We start from the raw sequence: 15,078 nt of genomic DNA on the forward strand, positions 1-15,078 counted from the left end.
ACAAGGGAGAGTGGGAGAGGCAGAGAGACTGGCGTGGGGCTCAATCCCAGGACCCTAAGATCATGAACTGAGCTAAAGGCAGACGCTTAACCAACTGAGCCATTCAGCTGCCCCTACACAAAAGAATATCATTCAGTCAGAAAAGGAAATATAACTATTTGTGACATGGATGGACCTTAAAAGCATTATGCTAGGGGTGCCTGGGTGGCTCAGTGGGTTAAAGCCTTTGCCTTCGGCTCGGGTCATGATCTCAGGGTCCTGGGATCAAGACACATCGGGCTCTCTGCTCAGCGGGGAGCCTACTTCCCTCTCTCTCTCTGCTTGCTCTCTGTCTACTTGTGATCTCTGTCAAATAAATAAAATTTTTAAAAAAGCATTATGCTAAGTGAAAGAAGAAATAAAAAAGAAAGACAAATACTGTATGTACTATGTGATCTCACTTATATGTGGAATCTAACAACAAAACGAAACAAAATAAAACAAACAAACAAAAAAAAATAAGATGAGAAAATCCCCATTGAACTCTCAGAAAAAGAGATCAGATTTGTGGTTACCAGAGCAGGTCGGGGAGTGCCAACTGGAGGAAGGTGGTCAAAGGTACGAATATGCAGTTATAAGATAAATAAGGACTAGAGATGCCATGTACAGTATGATGACTAGAGCTAACACTGCTGTAGGATGTATGGGAAAGTTGTTAAGAGAGTAGATTATAAGAGTTCTCACCACAAGGAGAAAAGTTTCTTTCTTTTCTTTTTATTTTATCTATATGAGAAGATGGATGTTAGCTGACCCTATCGTGGTAATCATTTCACAATATATGTAAATCAAACCATCATACTTTAACTTATGTAGTAATCTATGACAATTATTGCTCAACATAACTGGAAGGAAAACATAAAAAATAAAATAGTAGAAAAGTAAAAAAAATAAAATAAAATAAAACACATGCACAGGCACATGCACACACAGAGGCTATAGAATCCTATAGATTTTTCTCTTGGCCCTGCCAGTGTTTGACTTTGCATAAATTCGTAAATTGGTTAATTTCCTAAATCTAAGTTTGCTTAACTGTAAAATGGGGATGTGGGTGATACTTCAATGGACTCTCGTGCCACTGAGTAAGAAACTGTATGTCACCCGGTTCACTGTGAGTGCTCAGTTCTGGTCATTGTTATCAGACTGTGAAAATTCCTAAACTTGCCTGCATCTTACTTTACCATTTTGTTTAAATGTGCAAGAAGGTGAAAATTAAACTCCCGTGTTCCTTGAAGTGTTCTAATGGCATGGACTAATACAAAATGAGATCGGAGATTGGGAGATTCTAGAAAGGTGCTGTATACCTCCATGCCATTGAAAACTCATTGTACCCTAAAATAATTTTTAATTGGCTTTATAAAATGTGCCTTTCCCATTCCCCCCTGTGCAGATGTGAAAGCATGGAATTAGACAATAAAATCCGAGATCTTATCGAGAGGAATGCTTCTCCCGATCTTAAAGGGGTGACCCTGGGAGCCACACCAAGTCACAGAAATTCATATTCCCTAAAGGTAAGAAACCACCCTTTTTTCCTACGTTTTCTCAAAACACCCTTCAACAGTGTGTTCACCCAGAAGAATTTATGGGGACAGTCCCCAAATCATTTACAGTAATGTACTTCCTTGATGACTGAGAGGATAAAGTCAACCACTATAAAACCTCTCTTACACAGTCACTTCCTGTTACTGAGGAAACCCTTCAGCAGAAACACTTTCCCATTTAAAGTGTGATGCCAGGCAGGCAAGTGTTGCTACAGGGAAGTGAGGACAAGCTCAGGCTATGAAAAAGAATGTCAAATACAGCAACATCTCTTTTTTGGGGAGTAAGTCAACCAATTTGTGTAAACATTCTTACATTGGATTACTAAAATCAGTACAATTCATTGTCTTTTTTTTTATATTTAAAAAAATTTAAAGATTTTATTTATTTGAGGGGTGCCTGGGTGGCTCAGTGGGTTAAAAGCCTCTGCCTTCGGCTCAGGTCATGATCCCAGGGTCCTGGGATTGAGCCCCGCATCAGGCTCTCTGCTCTGCAGGTATCCTGCTTCTCTCTCTCTCTCTCTCTCTCTCTCTGCCTGCCTCTCTGCCTACTTGTGATCTCTATCTGTTAAATAAATAAAAAAAATCTTTTAAAAAAATTTTATTTATTTGAGAGAGAGAGAGCGCACAAGCAGGCAGAGTGAAAGAGGGAGAAGAAGAAGCAGACTCTCCACTGAGCAGGGAGCCCAATGCAGGGCTCCATCCGAGGACCCTGGGATCATAACCTGAGCTGAAGGCAGACGCTTAACTGACTGAGCCACCCAGACACTCTACATTGTCCGTTTTTTAAAAGAAAAAACAGGCTTTCCAGATAAAAGGAGCTGTCCAACTATGAGTTTCATCTTGTTTCAGGATACTTGTCTCTGGTGCTTCATAGAAGCAAATAAAAATCAAGGGTAAGGTCAGGCTAGGAATCTTGAGGATGACTTTCTTGAAATGCATCATAAATGACGGCACGAACTCAAGCTCTATAGCCCTCCTAATTAGAAACCATCTCTAATGATCTTTTCAACTATAAAAATCATACAGAGATTTTTTTTAGCTTGGATCTCATAAACAAATATTTAATTATGCACCTAAGTTGCTTTCATACACTTATATCTTTTTCTCTTAAAGGATACCCTGGAATTAAATAAGGTTTAAACTCGGGACCTCAGTGAAATCTCTTGGCCCACCACTCCCAGAGAACATCTCTTAGCGTTTGGGATCTCTCTGTGTCTCTCTTTTTCACACACACACTCACACACACACACACACACACACAGGCACCCACCCAGCTCGTTGAACCTACCTGTTTTCACTTTAAAAATATGCTGCAGATACCCCTCTACCTCTTTTTTCACTCATTTAATAAACATAGAATTGTGTGTGTTTGGTATCTACATACTTTTTCCTGTCTAGAAACTCATTTGTTCCTGACAAAACAGTATCTATTTTTTTTCAAGATTTACTTATTTATTTTAGAGAGAGAAAGAGAGAGTGCGCAAGTTGGGGGGAGGGGCAGAGGGAAAGAGAAAATCTCAAGCAGACTCCTCACTAAGCACGAAACTCAGCTGTGAGGCTCGATTTCACAATCCTGAGATCATGCCCTGAGCCGAAATCAAGAGCTGGATGCTTAACCCACTGAACCACCGAGGCGCCCCAAGTAGTACCTATTTTTAAAGTAAGAAATGAATGTCTGTGGATGGTTAGAGCCATGGAAGGTTCTATTTCTCCCCTTCTCATCTCAACCCTTCCTCTGAACCCTCATACATACCATCTCTAACTCCCAGTTAGGATTTTCCTCCTTCATGGAAATGTATGCTTTTCTCAAGTAGCTTTCTTGTCTACTTTACGATGAGAGTTTGAATCCCCTCCAGTACCCTGATCCTCATACGTTTTGATGATCAGATCCATTTGCTCATGACCGACTTCCTCCCAACTCTGTTCATTTTGTCCTCTGGATTTCTCCTCATATGGTAAAGACCTCTTCCACATACTCATCGTCATCCTCTTGGTAATTAGTTCCCTCTATTTGGGGGATTTACCCAAAACTTGATATCTTTCTTTAACATACTACTTCTCCCATCACTTCCCTGATGAAATTTGCTCATTTTCCTACACACCACACATCCAGGCAAAGGGCTGCAGATTCCAAGCTGATGGTTTGCTTTGCTGTGTTTTTTTGTTTTTGTTTGTTTTTTTTTCCTTGAGAAGTATGAGATCTGGAGAAAAACATCTAGAGAAAGTGAGAAGGTGAGAGGTGAGATCCAGTATTTAAGGAATTTGCAGAAGGTATGGCATGAACCGTGGGAGATGAAAGAGAGGAATAAAATTGCAATGAGTTGCTGAATAGCTGAGGACAGAGCTGAACTTGAGAGCCACCACTCGGTGATAGGACAAATCCCTCCATGGCATTTGGGCTCTTGTATCTTCAGTAACCCCATCACCTCTCACCAGCTTAAAATATGCTTAGCACTCCTCCACTTTTAAACATGTGTGAGATCTCATATTATTTTATGGATAATGTTCTAACTTATTCTTGCGCATCATATCTAAGCTTATTGATCAGGACATTCAAAGCTTTTCAGCCCCTTATCACATCACTAATAAGCTCTGCCTTGAAAAACCCGATGATCATTTTGCATCTGATTTTTCACTTGTCCTCTCATCCATTTGATGCTATTTACTAATTCAACCTTTTAAAAATGTCTTTCTCCATCAACAGCTATAAAATCAATCTCTCATTATCCCTCCCTCCCCCATACACAGAACTTTTTTTCTCCAATCTTTCCTCTTCGTTCACCTTCACTGGCTTCACTTACATAATGTTACATAGTGTTACCCAGGGATCTATACGTAGTCCTTGGCTCATTAAACTACAAAATATATGCCAGTGACTCCACACAGATGTGGCTTCCTAAACTTGGAGTTCTTTTCTTCATGCACATCAATTTCACTCAGTAGTTGCAAAATGAATTCAACATCTTTCCTGTTAAAACTGCTTGCTTCTTCCTCTCTACATTTCCTGCATTAATGAATGGATCATTTTTTTTATCCAATTATCCAAACTCAGGTACAATCTAGGGCTACTGAGCTGTCCAAACCCAGAAGGCATTCATAGAATAATGCCAGTCTTCACCCTGGACCCTCAAGTTCTTACTCTTTTACCTTGGTAAAATCTTTGGACCTCATTTTTTTCCATCACCCTTCCTACTGTGCCATGGTTTGGATATTCATTATCTCTTTCCTAGACTATCCCCAGGAGATGCCTAGTCGCCCTTCTTAAGTTTTATTCCACATTAATTCATATTTACCAATATGGATCTTGCTAATGTGCAAGTCCTTAGAACTTAAAAGTAGACTATCTTACCTACATCATAAAGTCCAACTGCCTTGGCTTAATACATAAAATCCTCCAGGGTCTAGTCCCTACTTACATTTAGAATAAAACAATAGGGAGAGAATCTAGTATTTGTAGGTCAACTACCATGATAGGTATGGAGGTATTTTATATTATGTTTGAGATCTATAACAACACTTAAATATGGCTTTCTTTATCCTCATTTTCCAGATTCCATTTCTGTGGCTCCATGGTGTGAGGTAGGAGCTTCAGAGTAGGTTCTGGGAGTGGGGAAACTCTTTCTTGTGGCTTTTCCCCTACTTTTATCTTCTCAAACAGTGTTTCAGACCCAGAAGGGAACATACGTCTCCCATTTCATAAAGGGCAAACTGAGGCATTGAGGAACAGACTTTTGGACATGGTTCTTGCTGCTTCCATCTAAGCCATTTCAGGGTCCCAGTGCTCCTGTCACCTTCTTGTCATCCTCTGGCCTAAGACAGGGTCAGAATATGTGAACCTCCCCCAATAAAATATTTGACAAAGAAACAAAAAAACAAACAAACAAAAACAAACAAAAAAAAAACACCTGTGTTTTCATTCTCTCTTTGAGAAAAGTTTCCCAGGAACAACCCCTGGGAGTCTCTCTGCATCCCAGTACACTTCAAACATATCTTCCTCACTTGTCGTATGAAGGTATCTTCAAAAATTTCATTGCTTGAGCAAACACAGTTAAGTTTCCAGTTGGAATCTCAGCTGAATTACTGTTTACCCAATAGCACTCTACAGGAGGGAACCCTACATGCAAAACAAAACAAAAACTTTTGCATTCTCACTGAGATATCTATAGGACTGAAAGAAGTATATGAAAATTTATTTTTGGTATAAGACAAGGGTGAGCCAATGACAGTGAGACTGTGGAGGATGTCTGTCATTTTCCACTGAATGAAGTAACCATAATATCAGTACAGTAGGCTCCCTTTCCAGGAGCAGAAAATAAATTTCTTTATAACTTAAGAGATAGGAAAAAGTGTAGCTGAATGAAAGAAATATGATTTAATGAAAGGTCCTGAGACATATGTCAAGTTCCCTTTTTCGTTCAAGAAAATGAACAGACTGACTCACTGCTGTGAGGAAACAGAGAAACATTATTGATGAACATGAGGAACATAAGTATAAGAGCATTCTAATTTAATATTCGGGAGAGTGGAAATACACAGTTGGCGAGCAAAGAGCATTGAATGTCTTGTAGGCAAAAGAAAAATAATTGCCTAAGTGATGGGTGTCTGAGTGGCTTAGCCTCTTGGTTTCAGCTCAGATCATGATCTCATGGGTCATCATCTCATGGGTCATGATTTCCTGGGTCATGAGATCAAGCCCCAAGTGGGGCTCCGTGCTCAGCAGAGAGTCTGCTTAAGATTCTGTCCCTCTCCCAACTAACATGCATGCATGCACTCTCTCTCTCTCTCTCCCTCTCTCTCAAATAAATAAATAAATAAATAAATCCTTAAAACAAAATGGTCTAAGTGAGAATAATATTCAAATTCCAAAATGAATGTTAAAAATAGAAGTGACACTAAACCAAGACGTGGTCCTAATACTGTAAGAAAATTAATGTATGAACATTCTTTTGTGACCCTGTAATTGTAGGTCTTAAAATAAAACAGAAAGTGAGAGGAGAATTGAAATCCATTTGTCCAAAAAATATAGAAATAAATTCTTGGAATTTATTGTAACTCTTGGAAATAAAGGTGCAATTTGGGAGTAAGAAGAAAAGCTATCCAAATTTTTAAAAGATTCACTAGAATTGAATTTGTTTAAGAAGTTTGTCTTGTCTTTGGATTCTGATTCTTCTTGTTCTTGTTCTTCTTCTTGTTCTTGTTGTTGTTATTGTTCTTCTTCTTCTTCTTTTTCTGATTTTAAATAAGAGGCAGCACCTGAAATTGGCTTTCAGTAACTTTGGCACAAGTTGAGGAAGGATTTCCCAGTAACTAAGAACAAATTCTAGATCTGGACATTTTTCCCAAAATAAAAGGCCCTGGGAAAATTCTTTTGATGATTCAGAGAGTAATATAAACTTATGACTCTTGGAAAGATTATAAAAGAAAAACTTCCTACAAACTACAGTAAGTTGACACACGTTTTCTGTAACCACATTGTTGAAAAAAAAATAGTTTCCCTTTCCTTATTTCCCTTTTTTTAAAGCTAAGCTAGTATTCTTTATCAAAATGTAATTTTGAAGATTAAAATATTGTTTTCTCATTTGTAAAATGGATAGTGATAAAAATATAAAGTAAGTGAAGATGTGAAAGCAGTTTTTAAGTATAAAGGGCTAAATGAGCATAGCATTATTGCCGTCATCACGATCATCATCATCTTCTTCTTCTTTATTATAGTCATGCTAGTAAGATGATCTTGAGCCCTGCCAACCTTTTTTTTATATTTTTCTCATATAATAACTCGCTTCTTCTTTGAATCCCATTATCTAATTTCAGCAGTGATTCTTGTGTAATTTTTTTTAATGTATTATTTATTTGGGGGGGAGAGTCACAGGGAGATGGAGACAGAGAATCTCAAGCAGGCTCCTCACTAAATGTGGCACCTGATGTGGGGCTGGATCTTAGAACCCTGAGATAACAACCTGAACCCAAACCAAGAGTCAGACACTTAATGGACTGAGCTATCCAGGCACCCCTCCAAGCATCATCTTTATATACATATGCTTTTCCAAATTATACATACTTATAATTTTTTATTAAAAATAGTATCACATTTATGCATATGATATTGGTATGTATTGTCTCAGGAAGGAAGTAATCTCTTTTACCTGAAATGGCCAAGCTCATTACTTATTGATTATGAAATGACACAGAAGCATTTCCATCCTCAATGGAGTGGTCCCTCAGATCTTCAGATTTATATTCTAAAACCAGAAAATATGTGAAAGACCTGTCTGTTTTGTTCATCTTTGTATCTATAGTTAGCACAGTACCCAATCCATAACCCATAATCAATAAATAGTTGTTATAAGAATGCGTACATGAATGAAGATGAGGAAGCACATGAACAAAGTATGAGAAAAATAAAGTGATCTGCACTGATATAGCATGATAAGGAATTAATGTTCTTACTGAGAAGAGAAAAAAGTATTTAATTCAAGTAGGATTATAGGATTTGGAAGCTAAATTTCTCTTTGCAGATGACTAGTTATGCATAGTAGAAGTTAATCTCTAGGCAAGTGGTGGTGGAAACTGATAAGATTTTGTTTGGATATAATCTCCAAGGTCAAGCCAATTCATATCTAGCCCTCAAGAAAGCTCAATGACCTTGAAACTTTCCTGAATTCTATTCCTTAATGGCTCAGGCTCATGAATGATGTTTTGTCCAATAATTTTCAGCTGTGTTATTCATATCTTGCCCATATAGATAAAAGGTTCTTCATGGGGAATAAACATGGGGGGTTAAGTGAACTCTCGTAAGGGTTCAGCTACCCACATGTCATACAATGACCATGGCCATGTCACTTAACATCTCTGAATTTCAACTTAATCCTTGTTATCATCAAAGATAACTCTCCCGACAACCTCATAGAGTTGTTATAAAGTTCAAATTAAAGCAAATATAATGTTCCAAACCACAGAACTCATGTATGCAAAATATATATATTTTTGCTTTCTGAACTGAATTTAGTTTCACTCTAGGACCCTATCCTGTCTCTTACAAGATAAAGTAATCTGCTTGGCTACAGGGAATGTCAGCCACTTCATTGTTTTCTCTGGCAATTGACATTGCAGGCCTTCTCTCGTCTCCCTCCTTCTCCCCATAATGGCACATAAGGTCTGTGCAGCCAATTTTGCGAAGTAATCAAGGTGGAGGAGGATTGTCAGAAATAGCAAATAAAAATACAGGATGCCCCAGTTAACTTTGAATTTCAGACAAACAAGAAAATATTGCATGGGGCATACTTATAGAAAAATAAAGTGTATCTGGAATCCGAATTTATCTGGATGTCTTGTATTTTCTGGCAACTTTAGGGTGAAAGCATTTAGGCTACAATAATCCACCATCCTACAATGCCATTGGCACTAATGTAAGCTCCTCCTTATGGTCTTTTCATTGGCCCATATCCTTGGTGGCAGTCATTGAAGCTTCCGTGGCACTCATTTCACCTCTTATCCTCGGGGCCATATATATGGTAAATACTGCAAGCTTCTCAGTTAACCATTTTTTCATTCTTCTCAGAAATGTAGGAAATATCTGGTTCTGCTTCCACAGCACTTTGGTGTTGAGCTGTCTCAGGACCTAGACATGCCACAAGGTCTCAGCTGGGTACCATGGTGGTATGGAGAAATTCTCTTCAGGACTGGCCCCTTCTCCAGGCCCTCATCCCAGGGGATGAGGCTGAAGCTGTCTCTACTCTTTGCTGCCATCTGGGCACTTGGATAGATGATGGATGAGTCCGTAGAAGTAGGGGAGTGGCGCTCGATTCCTTCTGGAGCCCTCACAACCATCCAGATACTCTTATTCCCTGATCTCTTCTCATTTTCCCTCAGGCCATGAAACTTTGAAATCTATTCTTCAGTGAGGGGGTGGGAGTGGAAGAGATAAGGAAAAGCTTATATTGACTTTTCAACTACCATCTTTTCTGTCCGTTCTTAATGGCAAAAGGTTTATGCCTGGATTCTGTCTTTTTCTCAAGCATTTTATTCTGAAAGTTTCAAATATATAGCCAAGTTGAAAGGATTTTATGATATACACTGATATATCCACCACCTAAATGTTGCCACCAATCTTTCACTATACTTATTTACCACACGTCTACCTACCTACTCACCCCTCTTTGTATGCATTAATCTGTGTTGGTTTTTGAGGCATTTCAAAATAAACTGCTCAAGAGGAATTCATCTTTAAAAAGGTTTTAAAGATAATTTTCAGGGAAAAAAAATAGCTTTTGCAATTCAAAGTTTTGGTCTTCAATATGGTCCCTAGAGTTTGGAGAGTCTATTTTGAAAACCAAACGTTAGGTACATCTTGGTGTCTCAGTCAGTTAAGTGTATACCTTTGGCTGAAGCCATGCTCCTGGGGTCTGGGAGCTGAGTCCTGGCATAGAGCTTTTTGCTCAGTGGGGAGCCTGCTTCTCCCTCTGGGTGCTGCTTCCCCTCCTTGTGCTCTCGCGGGCTCTCTCTCTCTCTCTGACAAGTAAATAAATAAAATCTTAAAAAACAACAACAACAAAAGAAAATCAAAGGTGAACAGGGACCATTTTTCTCTTTGCATTCAATGGCAAACTTAATCAGCCCTGGAGGCAGAAGATATCATTAACCAAGCAAAGAAAGGATTAGTTACAGAAAACAAAGAGCAGCGCCTATTTGGAGAGATCATGAGTTAATCAAGATATTAACTTATCTGGTAAGATGCAATAAAGCACTGTGCAAATGTAAGAAATGTTATTGAAGACCACATTTATGCCTTTTAAAAATTCCCACATAGCATGTACAATTATTTATATTGTTTATTTATTAAATAGTAACAAAGATTAAGAGAAAAAAACTTAAATCAGGATTTATATGGAGGCAAATATATAGAGAGATCATATAATCAAAATAAAGAAGGATAAAATATTTACCTGTAAAATGAATAAAAAGAAAATACACAGAAATAGAACAGTTTTTTTAAAAAAATGGTTGATACTCCTACTCGATCTTTTTTGATTTGGAGGCAGAATATATAGCTTTGTGTGACTGTGGTCATTCTCCTCCGGGCTGTATTCTTAGAAGCGGAGGTGTGCTATAATTTCCTACTGAAGACTCATGCATAAACAGATACATTCAATAAAAATGGATGGTTTCACTACTCTGGAGTCTGAAGGTACTATGTTAGTTCCCAACGTTCAAATGATAAATATTGACCCCAACTTCAAGAAGCTTCCAGCCTCTCAGAAGGGAAAGGTACGTAAAAATAATGACTATTTTACTGTAAATGCTGGAGTTGATGCCTCACAATGCACCCTGGCATCACCAAGGAGGAAATAACTAATGGCTGTGAAGAACCAGGGCTGCCTTCACAGGGAGGGTGGATGGTCCAGCTGCCTCAGATTGCTGGCTGCTCTGTGCTGTGCTGAGATGTGGAAGTCGCATAGAACCTGCAGTTGCATAAAGAGTACAGACTAATCAGCAGAAACCACTTTGCCCTAGGATGTATCTAATATGCACCAAACACTAAAAGTATACAGAGAGAACAGACTTCAAGCAGCAGTCTAAACTGCCTGAAAGAACTTGCTTCAGTTAGAAGCTGAAAGGACAAAACCGAACCCCCTCCCCCATGATGTTATGGAATTTGGGACACCTCCCTCACCTGACTCTCCTAATCCAAGCCCAAATTTGGGGTCTGAAGGAGAGGTGATTTCCTAGTTTAGAGGCTAAGAAGTTGAAGGTTTTGATCCTTAGATCTTTTATAATCTCTTCCGAAGATAGCTGATTCAGGAACATTCTTGATTTAAGGAGACTTTATGTGTGTCTGAGCCTTATGTGTCCTTGAGTAGGCACTAAAATAGTTGGCGTGATCTTATATTTGAAAAATATGGAATGAACACAACAGACAAAAATTATTATCATGAAGTTTACATTCTAATGGTGGGAAGCCACAAAGAAGAAAAATCTATATTGTATTATACATAGCGGTATGGAAAAATACAGCAGGGACGGTAGATAGATAGAAAGTGCTGGGAGGGAGGGCAACTTTAAATCAGGAGGTCAAGTAGGAACTCAAGAAACAGGGGACATCTAAGCAATCACCTGTTAAAGGTGAGGGGGTGAACCGTGCGGATATCTAGGGGAAAGGTAGTTCTTGGCAGGGAGAACAAGGAATGTGCCTGCCAGGTTCATGGAGCAGCAGTGAGGACGGGACACAGGGCAGAGTGGGCAGAGGGAAGAGCAGTGAGAAAGAAGTCAGAGAAGTGCAGGTGAGGGCCTTGTGGGCCCCTCTGTGGAGTTCTACTTTCACTCTGCGTGTTCTGTGCAGAGAGGTGTCATGAAATGACATATTTTTAAAGATTCACAATACCTCCTATATTGATGATAGACGGGGGGAGGCGCAAGAGCAGAAGCACAGAGGGTGTTGGGTTATTGCACCTACGGAATGTGTTGGGTTATTGCACCTACGGGATGAGCATGGATTGATCACTTAAAAGAGCTGCTAAGCACCTCGCCCAAGTTCACATAACTAGTAAACGTGGAAGCAGGATATGACACAGAGACAGATTTCAGCCACGACAGGACATTCTCTGAAATTGTGTACATGAATAAAGTCAGGACACAAACACTAAAGTTCCCGTTTTGAAACAGTTATCAAAAGGTACGTTTACTTCACCTTTGCTGCTCTCTCATTCAACTGGGAAGCCTCTAGGCTCTTGGGCCCATGCGGGGCTCTCCTTTCTGGTATACTTTCAAAGTACCTACAGAATGTTCTGATAAATTGGATACAGGTTGGGAGGGAAAGAGGAATCAAATATATCAACTCTAAGATTTGTAACATGGAGCATGAAAGGTGCCACTGAATGTGATGGGGAAGACAAGTTTTATGTGGAAGATCAGGAAATGGGTTTTATACCCAGTGGAGAAAGAGATGCATCCAAATAGAGATGACAAGTGCATGATTAATATCGGAGTGAGACTACTTCATTCTGTGTGCCCTAGACGAAGTGATGGTTAAATTGTTAAATATTTCAAATATTATTTTTCATTATATCTATTAGGTGGTATTGCAGTTGTCAACTTCACTCATGTGGTACGTAATGCGTATATCCAGGTTCCTTTTTATGAAAAAGATACTTTGAAAATGTAAAATTCCTTTTCTCAAGGGTCTTCAGTGGCCCTTATGGCCTATGCAATAAAGTCAAAATTTTGGCTGTGAAATGTAAAGCCTTTAACAATTTTATCCAAATCAACGTTAGATGAGCTCTACTTTGGTTACATTGGGCTTCTTAGAATCCTTCATACTTGGGTCTGTCCACCTCTGTTCTGTTTATGTTGCTCACATTACAGCAGTGTACCTCAGCTTTCACCACCTACCAAAATCCTACCCACCCTTCAAGGCCCAGCAGAAACTGAAGCTCCTTCCATAACAATTAAAGCTGAGAATGAGCTCTCTCTCCTCTGAATTCTCACAGGCAGGTGTGTGCGTGTACACACATATGAGTGTATACATTAATTTCATTAGAAGCAGGGACCTTTGCTTATTTCCTTTTGGCATCCACTCAGAGCCAAGTGAAATCTAAATGATTGATGGCCCTTCTTTTTCTCGTATTATTTGTTGCACAAATAATCTGATCGATATCCCTATCTTTAAGATCATATTATTATTAATCTAAGCTTTTGTATGAATTACCAAAGATAGCAAGGAGGACACAATTGTGCCCCAAGGAGGAGGACACTATTACAATCGTCATTTTACAGATGAGGAAGTTGAGGGATGCCTGGATGGCTCAGTCTATTAAACATTTGCCTTTGGCTCAGGTCATGATCCTGGGGTCCTGAGATCGAGTCCCACATTAGGCTCCTTGCTCAGTGGGGAGCCTAATTGTGCCCTTTGTCTCTTTCTCCCTCTCTGACAAATAAATAAAATCTTTTAAAAAATAAAATAAAATAAAAAACAACAAGTGTGGAAGTTGAATCTCAGAGGCCTTAAGGATCATGCCCAAAGTCATAAGTGGTGAATGGTAAAGCCAAGTTATGAGTCCAAATGAGCTGACTCCAGTCAGACCTTTGTATTCCCCGTTGATGCTCTCAGTCCTTCCTGGATAGCACACTCACTTAAAAATTTGTGCAAACAGGTTCAGGAAGCAAAATAGCGTTTCAACCTTCATTCTAAAAGGATAGTAAAAAAAAGAAAGGAAAAAAGAAAAAAAAACACGTTTATTTTACCTGACAAGGAATGCCTCCAAGCATTTACAGAAATGTGATGAACTCTCTTCGACTAGTTTTGAGAGAATTATCATCAACTCACATGAGAGTTACAAACCAGGGACTGGTAGTTCCTTGGTTCTTGTTCTTCACCATATCCCTCTTTGTTCATTACTTTCCTCTGTGTAGTATTTTAGTCACTTGAGCAGTGAGGACTCTTCAGATTCCACGTGGAAACAGGGAATGACATGTCTTTTCCTCTGAGGGTTATTGCAGCTAGTAAGACTTGTCAGGAAACAAAGCCTGACTACAAGCCAGACTCTGACACGGTGCATGTGAGAAGGCTGGAGGTGAGGTAAGGAGGGCATGTTTAACAGACTATATCTGGCTTATTTCTCAGGCTGGCCTAGTGCAAGTTCCTTTTTTCTCAAACCAAACTGGGGGCTCTCCGGAAGAGCCGTTGTTAATTCATAGGTTACCACACTGTTCTCTGGAGCTAATTGAAAATCCGTTTGCTCTTAAACTGCATAGCAGAAGAGGCAAAGGAATTGTGATGAAAAATGCAAAGGTAGAGGATTTCCACTCCATAGAGCCATCATGACATGCTGTGCTGTAACGAAGAGTGTGCATTGGGAGAACAATACAAAGGAGACCCAAAAGTCACCAAGGCCAAGGACGGTACTTTCTGGCAAGAAATGTCCTTTTCGAGCACCCCTCTAGGTTAATGTTACCATATCCACTGGGTTTATTATTACCAAGTACACAGATAAGGCTGAAGGGAACCTTGAACAATATACGTGTAACTATTGTAGGGGAGGAGGATTGGGAAAAAATATTTTCATATTATAGTTTGTTTTCCTCATTTTTGATGAGCAGGTTTTAGTGTTAATGAAGTGTCAGTCTCCAGGGAATCTCTGCTTATATCCCCTAAAATCAGATCATATGTGAAATTTGAACAATTTGATTCCCACCTGCATTTTTGGATATTGCTTAAGGAAACATCACTCTATTTCATTAGAGTGCACCCCTAGGACAGACCAAAAACCAGGAGAAAACAAAACCATGTACATATACATATAGACAGCAAAAATCTATAAATTTGGCATGTAGATATACATCAATTTTTTCATTCAGCAGAATGCGTTGAACATGTGCTGTGTGTTACGGTGCTGTAGGCACAGAAGCAACCATGCAAACATGCAAATAAACTATTATAAATACTAAGTAAGGGCTCTGCTTGGTTGGTAAAAGGAGGTCAAATAAGGTCATGGGCAAGAGAAGCATT

The 15,078-nt window shown here is 39.1% G+C and overlaps 1 protein-coding gene across 1 annotated transcript in view; it reads left to right on the forward strand.

Moving 5' to 3' along the window:
- Positions 1–15,078, forward strand: part of TNIP3 (TNFAIP3 interacting protein 3) — a 157,073-nt gene that overhangs the window by 106,172 nt on the left and 35,823 nt on the right. Inside the window, exons 6-9 of the mRNA XM_045997403.1 lie at positions 530–597; positions 1,427–1,547; positions 10,716–10,841; positions 14,384–14,471. Of these exons, the coding sequence (XP_045853359.1) occupies positions 530–597; positions 1,427–1,547; positions 10,716–10,841; positions 14,384–14,471 (403 nt within the window). The remainder of the gene's footprint in view (positions 1–529; positions 598–1,426; positions 1,548–10,715; positions 10,842–14,383; positions 14,472–15,078) is intronic.

This window comes from Meles meles, chromosome 2, assembly GCF_922984935.1.
Source record: "Meles meles chromosome 2, mMelMel3.1 paternal haplotype, whole genome shotgun sequence".
Taxonomy (NCBI): Eukaryota; Metazoa; Chordata; class Mammalia; order Carnivora; family Mustelidae; genus Meles; species Meles meles.